This window comes from Callorhinchus milii, unplaced genomic scaffold (assembly GCF_018977255.1).
Source record: "Callorhinchus milii isolate IMCB2004 unplaced genomic scaffold, IMCB_Cmil_1.0 Scaffold9, whole genome shotgun sequence".
NCBI classification, from domain to species: domain Eukaryota; kingdom Metazoa; phylum Chordata; class Chondrichthyes; order Chimaeriformes; family Callorhinchidae; genus Callorhinchus; species Callorhinchus milii.
Window position 1 is genome coordinate 3,768,953 of NW_024704750.1, and position 15,526 is coordinate 3,784,478.

The 15,526-nt window shown below is 39.9% G+C and overlaps 1 protein-coding gene across 1 annotated transcript; it reads right to left on the reverse strand.

Annotated features, from left to right (window-relative positions):
* Positions 1–1,080: 1,080 nt before the first annotated feature.
* pcnx4 (pecanex 4) lies at positions 1,081–15,411 on the reverse strand. The gene is made up of 12 exons (XM_007903827.2): positions 15,299–15,411; positions 14,030–14,135; positions 12,938–13,678; positions 12,456–12,635; positions 11,552–12,072; positions 10,882–10,982; positions 5,474–5,596; positions 4,498–4,861; positions 3,790–3,893; positions 1,947–3,028; positions 1,652–1,838; positions 1,081–1,383 (listed from the first exon to the last, which is right to left on the reverse strand). Exons 3-12 carry the CDS (start codon positions 13,624–13,626, stop codon positions 1,132–1,134), a joined length of 3,603 nt encoding a protein of 1,200 aa, XP_007902018.1. The 5' UTR covers positions 13,627–13,678; positions 14,030–14,135; positions 15,299–15,411; the 3' UTR covers positions 1,081–1,131.
* Positions 15,412–15,526: the final 115 nt, after the last annotated feature.

Consider the following 15,526-nt stretch of genomic DNA (forward strand, 5'->3'; position numbering starts at 1 on the left):
GATAATTTCTGTCAAACATGCATTATCAACAAATCAAACTTCTAATTGTATTTATGCAGTGAAATTACACTTTGGAAGCAGGATTTTTTCAATGCCTAGTTTAATGGCACTTTCAAACAAAAACCCCCAAAGGATAAAAAAAATCCATTAATATTTTTCATTCTTGTGTTCCAGCACAACGAATTGTTATTCAGAAAACGTAGTGTACTACAAAACTGCAAGTTTTTATTTGTTCCTTCGTTTCTCTTTCCTCATTTGGTGCAATTCTCCAGGATCTCAGCCAAGAGACCATGGGTTGTGTCAGTCAGGAAGGTGAATATTGGCAGACTTAGATGGTGGGACATCCTTACCAAATGCCTATGCACACAATGGCAATCTGGAGGAAACCCTGGCTGAATTCCTCTTTACTTTACCAAGAACATTGAAGATACAGAAGACACTTTGAATTTTTTTTTAAAAAAAGTTTAAAAGAAAAGCTGGTCAGAATGTTGCCAAATTTCTCACAGAATTGTATACAACATTTATAATATATTTTTTATAGTTAATGGATCGAATGTTGATCTATCACCTTAATTATATTCAAATACAGGACAACTCCATTATAACATATCCTTTAGCACTGTGTAGTTAATAGCGTGGCTGTTCTGTGGGCACGCACTGTATCAGAAGTGCAGTAAGCCTGGCTTCTGGTGCTATCTGGCTACCTTACTATGCTAAAAAAATAGGTTGCCTTCGGATGTCACTGACTGCACGTGTACGTGCATTATGTGCAGGAAGTGCTACTGAGGTCACTTCACAAAGGAAGTGGTGTCAGTGACACTTCCCTCGCATAGCAAGCATGTGTGCAGGAAGTGACTTCAGTGGTGAACTGAAAGGCACCACCTTTTTTAAAAAATGCTTCATCATAACATGGGGGGGTCTGAGTTTATGGAACCAAAACGGTCATTTTACAACAGGATCACCCTGTATAATTTTACAATACCAAATGAAAGGTGCACCAATATTGCTTCTGTAGTAATAAATTAGCTTAGGTATGTGCATTGAGAATCAGTATACACAATAAAATGTTTAGAACAAACCAGCAATTGCATGAAATTCTTTAGAATAAATCAATAGTTGGAATGAGATTCTTTACAATAGAGATATGTGGATAGACGTAGAGGAAAATATGGGATATCCAAGGGGAGGGTCAGCTGATTGGACTGTCAGATTCCGCAGTAATACCGGATGTGCTTGGATACTGTAGCGTTCCTCATCATCATTTGTAGCGTATAGAAGTTCCCAAGATAGATTGGCCCATTGACCCCGTATTGCTTCTGCATTTAGCCGTCCTACCTGCATCAACATTTTCTGAAAGGTCAACACCCGACCTGTGTATGTGCCCTGCAAAGAGAAGACAAGAAAAACAATATTTCTCCCAAAAAATAATTTCTTATTTGAAATCAAGGTGGACAAAACCAGGCTTGGTTGTTTTGTCAGAAATATGTTAATATTCCATTTAGACCAGAATGGTGCAGGTCCAAACTGCTCTTTGTGCAGTTCTCTGCTCTTAGCCAAGAAATTAGTTACAGCACTACATCTGGCCCCAGTGACTCCTGGATTACGGGGGAGGGAAAAATAAAATCTTACTTCTCCAAATAGTGGCACTTACCAGACTGGGATCATATCCTAGGGAGAAGAGGTATGGTTTTTCCTGAAGTACTGCTTTCTGCCATTGAGGCTCAGATACCATTCCAATGAACCAGTCTTTCTCATACTCTTCCAAATAGTTCACCATTTCAGCAAAATCCTCAACTGGCCCGAGACTGGCTTTATCGAACATTAGCTTGAACGTATACCTGAAGAGATGCATTATTGCAATTACTCTTAGCATGTTGATAAAATTAGCCAATAACCTACACATAAAAAAGTGTTCTAGATCTTAAAAGTTAGTAAAGTTTAGTTACCTGAAAGCCTTTAGCGTTAAGGTAAACAGCTCTGGTTTTTCAGTCAGCCAGTCCAAACCCAACGACCAGGGAATATCACCAGAATATACTTTGAAGACATGATTGGGCCCTGGGTTTATAAAGTCTGATCCCATCATCAAACCATAACAAGTCATTACCACCTTGGCATACATATCCCTTAAAATCTTGTCTTCTTTCAGTTCTTCAACGATAATGGAAGTTTTTTCATCTGAGCTGACAATGTCTAGGAGAGTAAGGACAAAGGTATACCAATCCTCAGGGAAGGACTTCAATAGTTCTTGAAGGAACAGAGAAGGGAAAGGCCCGAATCTCCATTCATCCGGCATGCTTAACTTTTTTGAGTGAGTGGAACTGAAAATAACTGTAGGAAGTGCTTCATGGAAAACCGGTTCCATAATGTTTTGTTTCCCTTTGTCAGTAGCAGGAAGTCCAAACTCATTTTTTTGTGCTGGTTCTTCATTAGTCGTACTGAAAGATAAACTCTGAGTTTCTACGCTCCCTGGAATGAATATTACAGTGGGGTTTGTAGGAATTTGTTGCTGATTTGTAGCAACTTGAAGTACATTTACTTGAGGCTTCTTCACAGTGGGCTCCAGTTCAAAGAGATCATCATCTGACCAGTCATTTAATGTGTCTGAACTTACAGTATAATTATCTTTGAAACTTTGAGATCCGAGAGAATGGCTTTTGTTTTCTATTTGTACTGAAGTACCAATGTGCTCTTCTGACCAATTTACTGTATGTTGCGTTCGCTGGCTTTCCTTAAAATTAGCAAATTTAGACTTATTGCAATAGCGTAAAAGTACCCAAATCAGAACTTTAATAAAATCTTCTTTTAACTGTTTTAGATTGTCATGAGAATCAATTATTCCAGTCAAAACATTTCGTGCATCCGAGTAAACTACCACTGGTAATGCTGCACACGGGGTCAAGATGCTGCCAAAATATGGGTTTACTGAACAGGCCGATGTACGGTCATCTTGTTCAAAGGTCGTTTCAAACATCTCATCCAGTCTTCGAGCTTCAGCGGTGTGGCATGATGTTTCTTGTAGTTCTAAACCCTGACAAAAAATAAATAAAGATCAATCCCCAAAACTGAAACAAATGTCTTTGCTGGGTGGTGGAAGAAAGGAGAATTGTCATTTTCTTCCCCATCAAATTTTTCCCGGCTGATAAAATAGCCTGAAAACCTGTGAGCATTGTGAGTGGACCTCTGATGATTAGCATATTGATTTCCTTAAAGGGGGGAAAGCAACTGGCCTTTTTTTTGTGCACCACTTATGTTGCCTGTCCCAAAACATTGCAGTTCTGGATGAAATTGCAATTTTTCACAGTCCCATATGCTTTAAGAAAACAGTAAAGTGTTTTGCAGATACATTTCTAAAAATAAGAACTTAGTGCTTTACATCTACATGCTGTAACCCACCACGCATGAAATTACATGCACTAAACTTTAATGCATTAAGCCACCGTGTCTTATTACACAGATTTCAAGACTAGAGCACAGATTCAAGAGTTCATGAGATTTGGTGAAGTGGATCATCAATATGTCCATGGCTAAGGGTAGAATTCAGCACAAGAACAAACAGTTACCATTCAATGGTGAGCAGGGTACTGGGTCTTTGAGGGGTTTTTTCTTTACCTAAAAACAGAATGCTCTAGTTTTGAAAACAGTACACCACAAGAGAATGTAATTTGGTATATTAATACTACGTCCTTCCTCTAATGAAAAAGTGACGCAAAGGGAATTTTGAATTTGACTTTACAACATGATGGCTGTTACAAATGCAAGATAGTTTTCATTGCACAAGTCCTTCATTACCTTAATATTAAGGCAGCAGTAGCCAAAGCCTCGCTCCAGAACCAAAACCCACACTAATCGATCTTGGAAACGACACAAGAAGTGGGAGCCTGGTGAGGGGTCTCCTGATAGAAGAATGTCAATATCAGAATATCAACGAACATTTCATCCACCAGCAAATTTGTGCCAAAGATGATATAATATAATAAAATGTTACACATATGCAAATAGATCTTTTACACACTGCATGTTACAACCACATTACATTTGTATAGCGCCTTTAACGTCGAGAGGACGTCCCAAGGCACTGGACAGTGTACAGCATTTCAGTCCCGAGCTGGGGTCAGGGGGGCAAAGGGAGGTTTGGATAGGTTTGGAACAAACTCTTCAAAAACACATTTTAAAATACAATACAAAATTACATTTATAAAGTGCCTTTCACGTCGGGAGGACATCCCAAGGCGCTGAAAAGCGGCAGGTCTCCACTGACAAAATGTAATCAACTTTACTCCTCAACAAAACTCAAGTAGTAAACACCAGCATGGATTATTTGTGCCAAAGGACCTGTTTTGTGTGCTGTAGTAGTCCATGTAATTCCACTATTTTTTAAAACTGAACAAACTTAACAGTCACACACTAAACCAACTCAAGAACATTTGCTAGAATTGAACCTTCGATACATACACACTGTTAAGAATATAACAATCAAACATAGTCACCATTACATACCTAAGCTGCCAGCAGCAAATGCTGTCCCGAATGCAGCAGCCAGATTGTGCACCATCTGCTGGTAATACACCGAATCAGGGCACTTACATGCAGAGGAGCCCACAGATCCTGGCCAGCTCCTTTTAGGTCTTGGAAATCCCACTAAAAATACCGGAAGTGTGAAAAGTGGAAGCAATGGGGCTGAAAGTGCAGAAGCAAGAGCTATAACTGTCAACACGAGTGGGAACAAAAATATATTAAAAGTGATTATCGTGGCGGAAGACTTTCGGCGCTGCTTCTTCTCCGTCCAAGAGGAGATAAGTACAGTCAGAGCAAATTTTAGTTTCGAAACTGCTTGAAAGAAGCGATCTCGAATAATTCCAACCTATAAAATGATACAAAAGAGGGTTACAATGTTTGAATTCCAGTTAAAATTGTATTAATCCTGTACGCAAGTTTTATTCCCTAACCCTCAAATTACCTGCAAATATTTTACATCTCCAGTTGGCGATTTTTAAAAAAAGTTAGTTTCCTATCCTAGTTTTGTTTTAAACAAATGGGCAAATTTCATTTCAGAAAAAAGTTTTGCTGACAACTCAGCATTGACTGATGGATAGGACCACAGCATAAAACCTTAAGGATGGATAAATCATGGGTAGATAATTTAATGTAATTTTACTGTACTAGATCAGTATTTTTCCAGTTACTGAATTTGGATTAAACAAGCTGTTATAGTATCAAATTCTACACTCTTTGATGTACACTGAAACCAACTTCTTAGATGCACACAGAAAACCACTATCACAGCTGCTTTTGTAAAAACATATTAACATTTCAAAGCACTTGAATTTTTGTATTAATCTGACGAGTAAATGATTGATTGTTTTGCACTTTTCCCTTCTCTTCTTCCAAAATAGAATAATTACATCCTGCTGCTATATGCAGAGATGGCAACGATCAACAAGGACAAAGGTAAAAGAAATGAAGCGGTAATTACCATTAGGAGTTGGATTCCTGTTCCCACACTGTTCCACCACACCAAACTTGTATATAATGCAGCCAGTCGTACAATGGCTACGACCACAACCTCCACTAGTGCGTTCTCTGTATTCTGCCACACCTTCAAAAACAGACATTGGAGGTTTTGAACAGACACTCATTAATTAAAAAAAACAAAATTGTCAAACAATTATTGATATGAAGATGATTCACAAAAATAACGCTGGCCCTGAAATCCATATTCATCACTCTAAAAAATAAGTGGCAATTTATTTTAGTTTATTCCCAAAGGTGTTACAGCCAAGATCTTATTTTGAATGGTGTTCAACAGTAATGTGAATAATAATCCTTGATTTCATATTGCACCTTTCAAATTAGGAGAATGTTTTAAAGGGCTTCACGTGATTTACTATAGAGCGACTGTGTATTTTAAAGGCAAACACTGCAGTCAATTTGCACACAGAAATATTCCACAAACAGCCATGAAGCAAACATCCAATTTATTATCAGGGGGTTTGTTGGCCAGGACATCAGAAGAAACTCCCTTCTTTTTTCAAGTAGTTCAACGTCCACCTGACAGATGGGGCCTCGGTTTAACGTCTCATCGAAAGATGTGGGATTAAAATAAATTCCTTTCTTTAAAAAAAAAACCACTTAAAAAAAATTCTCGAAGCTCCAGTAATAACTTTCTTTTCAAAGAAAACTGTGTCTAAACATACTTCTAGAAAGATATTTTAAGTTACATTAAAAAGAACACATTATTCTAGTGAGACTCGCGAGGTGAAAATTGTACAGAAGGGAGAAACTGACATCATCCAACTTTCCACAAATTTCCAGCCAACAGCAATAATGTCAATGGGCAAGCAGTTTATATCCCACGCAATACTTTTTAATATAGAGTAACAAGAAAACTGGAAGTACAAAAAGACTGAAGTAAAACAGAGAAGTGACTGAAAATAGTTTTGACTTTCTCTGAAATTGCAACGGTCAAGTAATTATACATGGCGATTTATATTGAATAATGCACTAAACCAGGGGTGGGTAAAATACAGCCCGCAAGCCATATCCGGCCCACCAAATGATTCTATCTAGCCCGTCATTGTGCCTAGCAATAGAAAAAATTATAATTTGTTCAGTCCCACAAAGTCCCACAAATTTCGCATTTGAATCAGACCGGGAACATCAGCCAATCACACTGCTTAGTTGTGGGCACATGCCCTTAAGTGTTGAATCAGGCTGACGTCAGAAATGTACGGATCAGCAAATTTTCAAACATACGCACGCGGCAACACTTTTCACTGAAGAGGACGTTAATGCGAAATGAGTTTATCAAAGAAGTGGAAAGTGGATGCTAAAGGCCAAATATTCAACAAAGAATGGACTTCTAAATCATTTTTTTAACCAGTGTGGGTGGAAAAGCTGTGTGCTTAATTTGCAAAGCAAGTGTGGCAGTGCTCAAAGACTACAACTTGAATCACCATTTTGAGAGCAAACATGCTTGCAAATATAAGATTTCTGCCAAAGAAAAAGGAAAGAAAGCTGATGAGATGCTTGTTCGAATGCAAAAAGAGCAAAGCATTTTCATAAAACAATTTGCGTCCCAGGATGAGATTACAAGAGTGAGTTACGTGATTGCGCACAAAATCGCCAAGAGCAGCAAACCATTCTCTGAAGGAGAATTTATAAAGGAATGTATGGTTGCCTCGATTTTATGCCCAGACAAGAAAAAACAGTTCAAGAACATTAGCTTGTCAAGGCTAACTACTGTGAGACGTGTGGAGGATATCTCCGAGAAGAACCTGTAGCTGCAGTTACAAAATAAAGTAAGCAATTTTGCATGTTTTTCACTGGCACTCAATGAGAGTTGTGATATCAAAGACACAGCCCAGTTGATAATTTTTACTTGAGGTATCACCAAACATTTTGAGTTCTCAGAAGAATTAGCATCAATGCAGTCAATGAAAGATACAATTCGAGAAGACTTTTTGGGGCAGTAAATAAGTGTATCTTAAAATTAGGAGTGGAGTAGAAAAAAATTGGTAAATGTGAAAACCGATGGAAGCCCAAATCTGACAGGCAAAAATTTTGGGTTACTGAAAAGAATTCAAGATCAAGTCAAAGAAACAAATCCAGAACAGAATATTGTTTTTCTACACTGCATTATCCACCAAGAGATCCGTCCTCTATAAGAGTGTGCCAAAACTAAGCAATGTCGTGGACACAGTTACAAAAGTGGTCAACTACATTCGAGCAAGAGGATTAAACCACAGGTAATTCGTAACTCTGCTTGAGGAATTGGAATCCGAGCACACGGATGTTCTGCATCACACGAACTTAAGATGGCTTAGTTTAGGAAAGGCCTTGAAAAGAGTGTGGGAACTGAGAACAGAGATTGATTGATTTTTGGACATGAAACAAAAAATTCAGATTTCCCACAGCTGAATGATGCAAATTGGTTCCCTGATTTTGCATTTGCCGTTGATATCAAGGGCCACATGAATGAACTGAATTCAAAACTGCAACGGAAGGGAGCCTTTGTGCACAATTTGTATTGCAGTGTCAAGTCATTTATGACAAAATTATTTATTTTATCGCGATAGGAAAAAAGCGGTTAGCCCACTTTTCAACTTTGTATCAGATTACTGTGCGCGATCAAAGCCTTAAAAAGTATACTTCGTCACTACTTGACTTACATGTCGAATTTTCTCGCCGATTCCAGGATTTCAATTTGATCGAAAATGACCTGTCTTTGGTCTCTTCGTCTTTCTCATTTGATGTTGACAAAACCCCATTTGACCTCCAACTCAAGCTTATTGACCTGCAATGTGATCCATTGCTTGCGGAGCAATTCAAATCAGTGGCGCTTCCCAGTTTTTATGCCTCCCTTAATGAATATACCTTTCCAAAAATAAAGGTTCATGCCCAGAGGATGGTTGTGGTGTTTGGATCAACATACATATGCGAGGAGACATTTTCTGTGATGAAATTCAATAAATCAAAACATAGATCTGTGATGACTGATGACCACCTTGCAGCAGGACACCGCACTACAACAATGGTGACGATGCCTGACTTCAATTGTCTGGTTAACAAACATCAGCGTTTCCCATTTTGATATTTAAATGAATAAATATCAAATAAATGACTGCTCAGCCAAAATAACTGCCCATCCCTGCACTAAACAGTGGCAATACATTTCGTTAACTATTCATAGTTTTTAACTTAAATTATTCAGTTATTAGTCTTCTAGTAATGTCACTGGGATTGAAGATTTCCAAGTTGAGGTATGATCAAAGATTGCTTAATAGTAAAAAAAGGAATATTAAGAATAAACCTAGCACTTTAGTCAAAATGCAGTTAAGTGCATTAAGAAAGCGGTTGACAGCACGGTGGCTTAATAAAATAGATTCTGCAAATAATAAACTCCTTCCTATCCAAAGCAAATTTTCATAAATAATGCAGATAAGCAGCATTTAAAATTCTTCTGGACTTCGAAGATTGTTTTTTTTAAAAAAAACAATCCTCCCCCAGAGGTTCTTCATACTTCACACAATTCTCTTGCCAAGAAAGCCTCTGCCAATATCACTCGGAAGTGCACAAGGGCAGCACAGGAAGATTCCACTTCTTATGTTCCCTTCCTCCTGGCTGAAGTCTGGCATAGCCCACTTTAGTGTAAGGAGAAGCTATATGTGCAACCAGAAACATACATTCATGGGGATACAAACTGCCAGCACCAACCATTATTATGATACAGTAGTTTGGAACTGCTCTCCAATGTTGTACAAGAAGAACAAAACTACATTTATAGAGCGCCTTTCATGTCGGGAGGACGTTCCAAAGTGCTGAACAGTCAGCTGTCGGGGCCTGAGCATGGGGGAGGGATGATGTAATAATAATAATCCTTGCATTTGATGTAGCTCTTTTCACGTCTTCTAGACGTCCCAAAGTGCTTCAGAATATACTGTAAAGTGAATTGACTGCATATTTGTGGGCGAACGCAGCAGCCAATTGCGCACAGCAGTGTCCCACAAACAGTCGTGGATTGAAAATGACCAATTTATTATTGTTTATGTTTTAGAGGGATTATTATTAGGCTCTGTGTGGAGTAAGGAAACTTGCCCAAGGTTTCGCCCTCTGCCTGGAATTGAACTCAGGTCTCTCGCTTGCAAAGCGAGTGCTCTAACCACTGAGCTACAGGACTCCACAAGGGGTGAGGGAAAGTAGAGATGTGGGAGGGAGACCAAAGGCACGATCAAAGAGAAGGGTGTTGAGACCGGCCTTGAAGGATGCGAGGGAGGAAGTGAGGTGAAGGGACCGTGGGATGGAGTTCCAGAGTGTGGGGGCAGAGAGGCTGAAAGCCCAGCCATTGATGGTAGGGCAGGTTGGGTGGGAGACATGGAGCCTGATTAACGGAGGGAGTGGGCAGGTTGGTAGGGAGTCAGCAGGTCAGAGAGGTAGGAGGGGGCAAGGCCATGGATGGCCTTAAAAGTGAGGACAAGGATCTTGAACTCGATCCTCTGGGGATCAATACAAGCATCATTAGGACATCAAAATAGTTCTTCCACCGACAGAACAAAATCCCAATCTTCAAATTGTTAAAATACCAAGGTCTTCTGCCTTTAATAATATGGGGGAAGGGGAGTATCCTTTAACCTTGCTTAATTTCATTCTCCCTGTCCCCCCAAAAATCTTAATTCATTAAACCATTTCATTACCGAGCAATGGAGCGCACCTTGGATGAGAAGGACTATCCAAGCAGCTGATGCAGTGGTATTAGGCCTTTCACAAAAATAGCCATTGTAGTCTACATTATTTGACTGATTCAAGTTGATATTGAAAAATTTAACACATTCTTAGATACTCACAATGACATCACCAAACATGTGGCCATCTTTAACTTTGACTCACGGTGACTGATTTAATGGGGAAATTCCAAGGGAATATGGCAAACGTAAGCATTCTCTGCAAGAGTCAGAGCTTAAGATCTCTGCGAGGGAAATGCTTTTGGGGGGATTGAAAAAAATAATTTTCTGGACAATTAGCAGAACTAAAAATCTGCTACAGAAATATAATCAAACTGCATTAAATGACATGCATTAGAAAGAAAATATAAAAACTGGAGCTTCTGGGAGTATCAATGAATCATCTTCATAGAATAAACCACTCAAAACAATTTGAGATTTATAAGTATAAATGATTCTGGATACTGGGTTCATTCATCTCACACTTGCTTCATGAACAAATTTCAAATCCAGGTAATTATGTTACAAATGCATGCTATTTGCAAAGTTTATTATACTGTTGGTATAATGAGATAAATAAGCAAAAGAAAACCCATCAAGCAACTGAAAAGCAGAATTTATTGTAAAAAAAATCCGCTTTGAAAACTTGGTAAACAGGACTTACTGTTCTAAATGCTCGTGTGAACCCAATACAAAGAGAAGCGGTGTGGAGATCCAGTAGTGAAGTGTCCATTGAAAGAAAGGCTATCATCGCAAATGGACAAACTGTAACAAACAGAGAGGTTTATATTAACAACAACTTGGATTTATATAGCACCCTCCATGCCGGACGGCGTCTCAGAACGCTTTACAGTAACGGATCCCAGGATTGAGCCAAGGGGCGGGGGAGGAAAGTGACCAAAGGCGCGGTCGAAAAGAAAGGTCTTCAGCAAAGACCTGAAAATGGGAAGGGAGGGAGCGAGGCGTATTATTAGGACTCTAATGCTACATTTTCAATAGCTGCACACTCAATCACAGTTGAAAATTAAATGAGACAGCTTACGCACTTCACCACTATATTCTCCAGTTTCCAGGCAACTGTGTATACATCAAACACAGGCAATTAAATGTTTCTATGGGCAGTCATGTGGTCACCTTGCAGTATAAGCCATACCACATGCAGACGGTGACGATTCTATCCAAAGCCACTAGCTATGAGGACAACAGCAAGTCAGTGATGGTGCCTGACAATCTGGTACTGCTCTCCAGCCTTTTGTACTGCCCTATGTGGGTTTCAACAGATAAACTACACATAAAACTAGTCACTCTATTTACATTTGTTCAGTACAACTTACCAAAATTGATGAGAATCCCCCGAACAATGCCAGCTTTTGCTAATCTTGCTTGTTTCTGCTTAAAGTTTTTCATAGTCCTCATTTCTTTGGGATACAAAGGATTTCTTATGAAGCCAAAGAGAAGATAAGCACCTTGAGTTTGTTGGAACACCTTACAAATTACCAGCAGTGCTATTAGAATGTAACTTACTATGGCTTGAGGACTTATTATAGATATAGTCGATTTGGTTATAAAGAAATGTAGCAAACCAGCTTCTGTAAGTGCCGTTAGAAGAAGGCTAATGTAGATCAAGACTTCTTTCCAGCTAAGCCACCATCGAAGAGGTTTAAGAAAATGTTTGGGGTATTCGAATGAAGCACGAGCTGTCCTGCAGCATGATCCAAAGGAAGCTTCAACCTGGTTGAGATCAATACTAAGTATAAACCCTATTCCAGTTGTGAATAGCACCACACCAAGACTGTTCGGGATGAAGAATGTTGCAACCACCACTCCGATGGACACAAGAAACATAACTAATAATCTGCAAAAAAAAATTGAAAATTAGAACAAAAACGCAAATCACTGAAGTTTTTTTTACTATGCAATTAATGTTCACAAGTCAAAGAAAATACTATGAAGAGACCGTTGAGAACATTAAATCTATAGTCTGCACAATTTGAAGTGACATGCAGTACACTGAAATACTTCTGGACCACTTTCACAGCAAAATATTTATAATAGTGCAAGAAATGTTTGCTGCAGATCATCCGCCCCCACCACCCCAGTAATAGTAGTCAACACTGTCTGTTGAAAATATTGAAGCCATAATCCCTAATCATATCCTTTATCTTGTAAAAGCCTCAACACTTTACCCTGAAACACAGCAATGTTTCTAATTTAAAAATTAAATAACTTGATTTTTACCTTACATTGGTTGCCATGGGTGAACCTCCAAATCCAAATTCTAAGACTTGTTCAAGGGCCCATAAGAAGAGTGCATCCACAGGAGGCAAAATACCAACTGCCCAGAGAACAGGCAGAAATACAAAAATAATGTGCAAAATCTGATTTGCTTGAAGGAGGCTTGGAACATTAGCAGTAAATCTGAAGAAAGAGTGGAGTTAAGTATTAAATATCTCGAAAAACACCTTTGTGCAAAACTTCACTGAGCAAATTTTCTTCCAAAATTAATGTCTTTGTCTAAAGATGATACTACTAGCCCTATTTGATTCAACTATTCTATTAAGAAATTCAAAATCTGGAAACACATGCAAAAATCAGAATGCAAGCCCTGATTCAAACAACATTCCCCAGCCGAAGTTATAAAACTAGTTTCCCACCGACTACTTCTTACTCAATGTAATACGTCTCTCTTTTTAAAAAAATCTGTACATTATATGTCATACCTGTAGGCAAGATCCACAGCAATGAAGACAAAGATATAAAGTGGTCTTGTAAGTGCATTGATTTCATATATATCCTGTGCCTGGAATGTAGCAGTCTCTATAGCAGTGTTTATTATTAATGAATATTCTCCAATGCAAAGTGTCACCCAACCAAAAATAAAGAGTGCAACAGTTGCTCCTGTGTTACTGTATAGTATCGTCAGTCTGTTGGGCAGCAAATACCATGTACCAAGGCCACATAGTACTCCAGCAAGAATGGAGTGAAAGAATGTATTGATTAAATATTTTTTGCCAGGAATAATGAATTTTATTGTCTCTGATCCAATACAGCTGGAAAACTCCAATTCATCCTCATCTGCCAAAGTATTTTGAAACTGAAATGTTTTGACAGCTACAGTCTTTCTTCTGGCACACAGGTTCATGCCTTGAACAATAAAGGCTGCTAGCAGCATTAACCCTGCAGCAAGGATGGCTGCGTGAAAATCTTCTAGTGTATTCAGCTGGTAAAGGATAGTTGCTACACCGCCGAAAATCCATGGTATCAGGAATAAGATAATCTGGTTAATGTAGACATAAGGTGGAGCACAGAATCCTAGCTTTAACCGGGGTCCTCCAAGTACGGTCTGTGGAAAGCGCTTCCAAAAGAATTCTTGTTTGTAGTCATTCAGCAATGGGACATCTGGACCCATCCTGATTTCACACAATTCCTACATCGTCAGCACTACAACAGTCAAGTCCAGCCTGCGGAACAGATTGAGATCGAGTTGTATAAAGGGCAGGGAAGAGGGAAAATAATTTCCAAAGTTTGTAAAATACATGCACTGCTTTATTCAAAATATTTCTCATGCAATTTCAAATTTAATATCTTTACACAACTTACACTTGCAGCTTATACTGCAGATAACAAACAGTGTCAAAAAGTGCCATAATAGACTACAGAATCATTAGGGTTTAACAAAAGTTATATTTTAGAAAGAGATCAAAGTTACATTACTTCTGGTTAATGTGAACCTTCCTCAACAACAACTTGCATTTATAATAGCACCCCTCATGCAGGGTAGTGTCCCAGAGTAGACCAGAAAAGCACAATACCTCACTCAAGTAGCCATTCTTCATGTGATATCAGATTCCAGATTATTGGACCATGGGGTGGATTGTAGCAAAGCTTGGTCCTCTTCTCACTTGATGTGCCCACTTTCTAGAATGAAAGAAGACCCTTGTGTTTCACAGTTCAAAATGGTTCAAAGCACTTCAACTGTAATTATCATTGATCGGGAAAAAACAACTTCTCTTTTGGAATAGTGCCGTGGGAACTTTAATTTATGTCCACCTAAAGGGGACAAGTGGATAGGAGCTCAGTTTAATGTCTTTTCCAGAGGAAGGCAAATTTGACAGACAATTCAATCTGAATTCAAAGTCACGAAGTGGATCTTAAAGTGGGTCAGAAACACTGATTGTCCAGCACCTTGGGACGTCCTCCCCGACGTGAAAGGCACTACACAAATGTAATTCTGATGCTGTTGTTAAACCCACAACCTCCCGACTCAGAGACAAGAACACTCCCAAACGATAATAATCCTTGCATTTGATATAGGGCCTTAGCGCGTCTTCTGGACGTCTCAAAGCGCTTCAAATAATCTACTACTAAGTGAATTGACCGTATATTTTGTGGGCGAAAGGATGAGTCCGGCGGACTTGACACCTGATTTGCCATTGCGAAAGTACTCACTTGAGCATCACGTTATTCTAAGACAGATCACTTCGGAGAAGCTTTTACGATATATATATATATAAAAAAATAATATATGTGTACAAAATATTACAGAGCTGCGCCGACGATCATTAATCTTGGAGGGACGCACAACAACAACAACAACAACAAGAAAAAAAACACACGAAGGGCTTTTTGAGGGGGTAATACGCACAGACACAGCGAGAGATGAACGCAGTCCCACAGAGCCGCGCATTTCGGTTCCGCTTCACCGACGCTGCTGCCCCATAGCAACAGAAACGGTATCCAGAGAGACGCGCAGTTGGTAGTCAGTCGGTCGGTCGGTTCGCCGCCTCAGTCATACATTTTAATAAAAGGTTGTAACCAGGGGCGGTGCTGCACGTACGTCTCCCTCCCTCCCTCCCTCTCTCTGTCCCCCCCACATCCGTTTCTACGGGCAATTGGTTGTAAACAGTCCGTAACCTCCAAAATACACACGGGCAGAGCCGCCCGAGTACCGGGCCTCGCGCCGCAGCCGCTGCTCTCTTTTGTGTCGCTCCTTCACCACCGACACTACCATCCCCGCAGGAATAAAGGCGGGCGGGCGCACACTCACACACGCGCGCGCGCGCGCGCACCAACGGACTCACCGACGCTGCCCAACAAATCACGCGCCGGCCTCCGACTCGCCAGTCTCTCATCTTCGTCGACCACACGCCGACGGCCCAGACGAGCAAATGAGGCCATAGTTACTTACTTGTACGGGAGGAGGAGGAGGAGGAGCGCGAGGGAGTGAGTGTGGGAGGGGAGGGGGGGGGGTGGGTTGATGGAGCTGAGGGGAGGGACCGCGCCTGCGCGTTGACCTCTCACCCGATGCA

Excerpts from the sequence above, each read along its gene's own strand:
- pcnx4 (XM_007903827.2), bottom strand. The coding sequence starts at position 13,626 with ATGGGTCCAGATGTCCCATTGCTGAATGACTACAAACAAGAATTCTTT. Across the intron at positions 12,073-12,455 it reads CCCATGGCAACCAATGTAAG|ATTATTAGTTATGTTTCTTG; the intron begins GTAAAAATCAAG and ends TTTTTTTTGCAG. Across the intron at positions 1,384-1,651 it reads TAGGATATGATCCCAGTCTG|GGCACATACACAGGTCGGGT; the intron begins GTAAGTGCCACT and ends TTCTCTTTGCAG.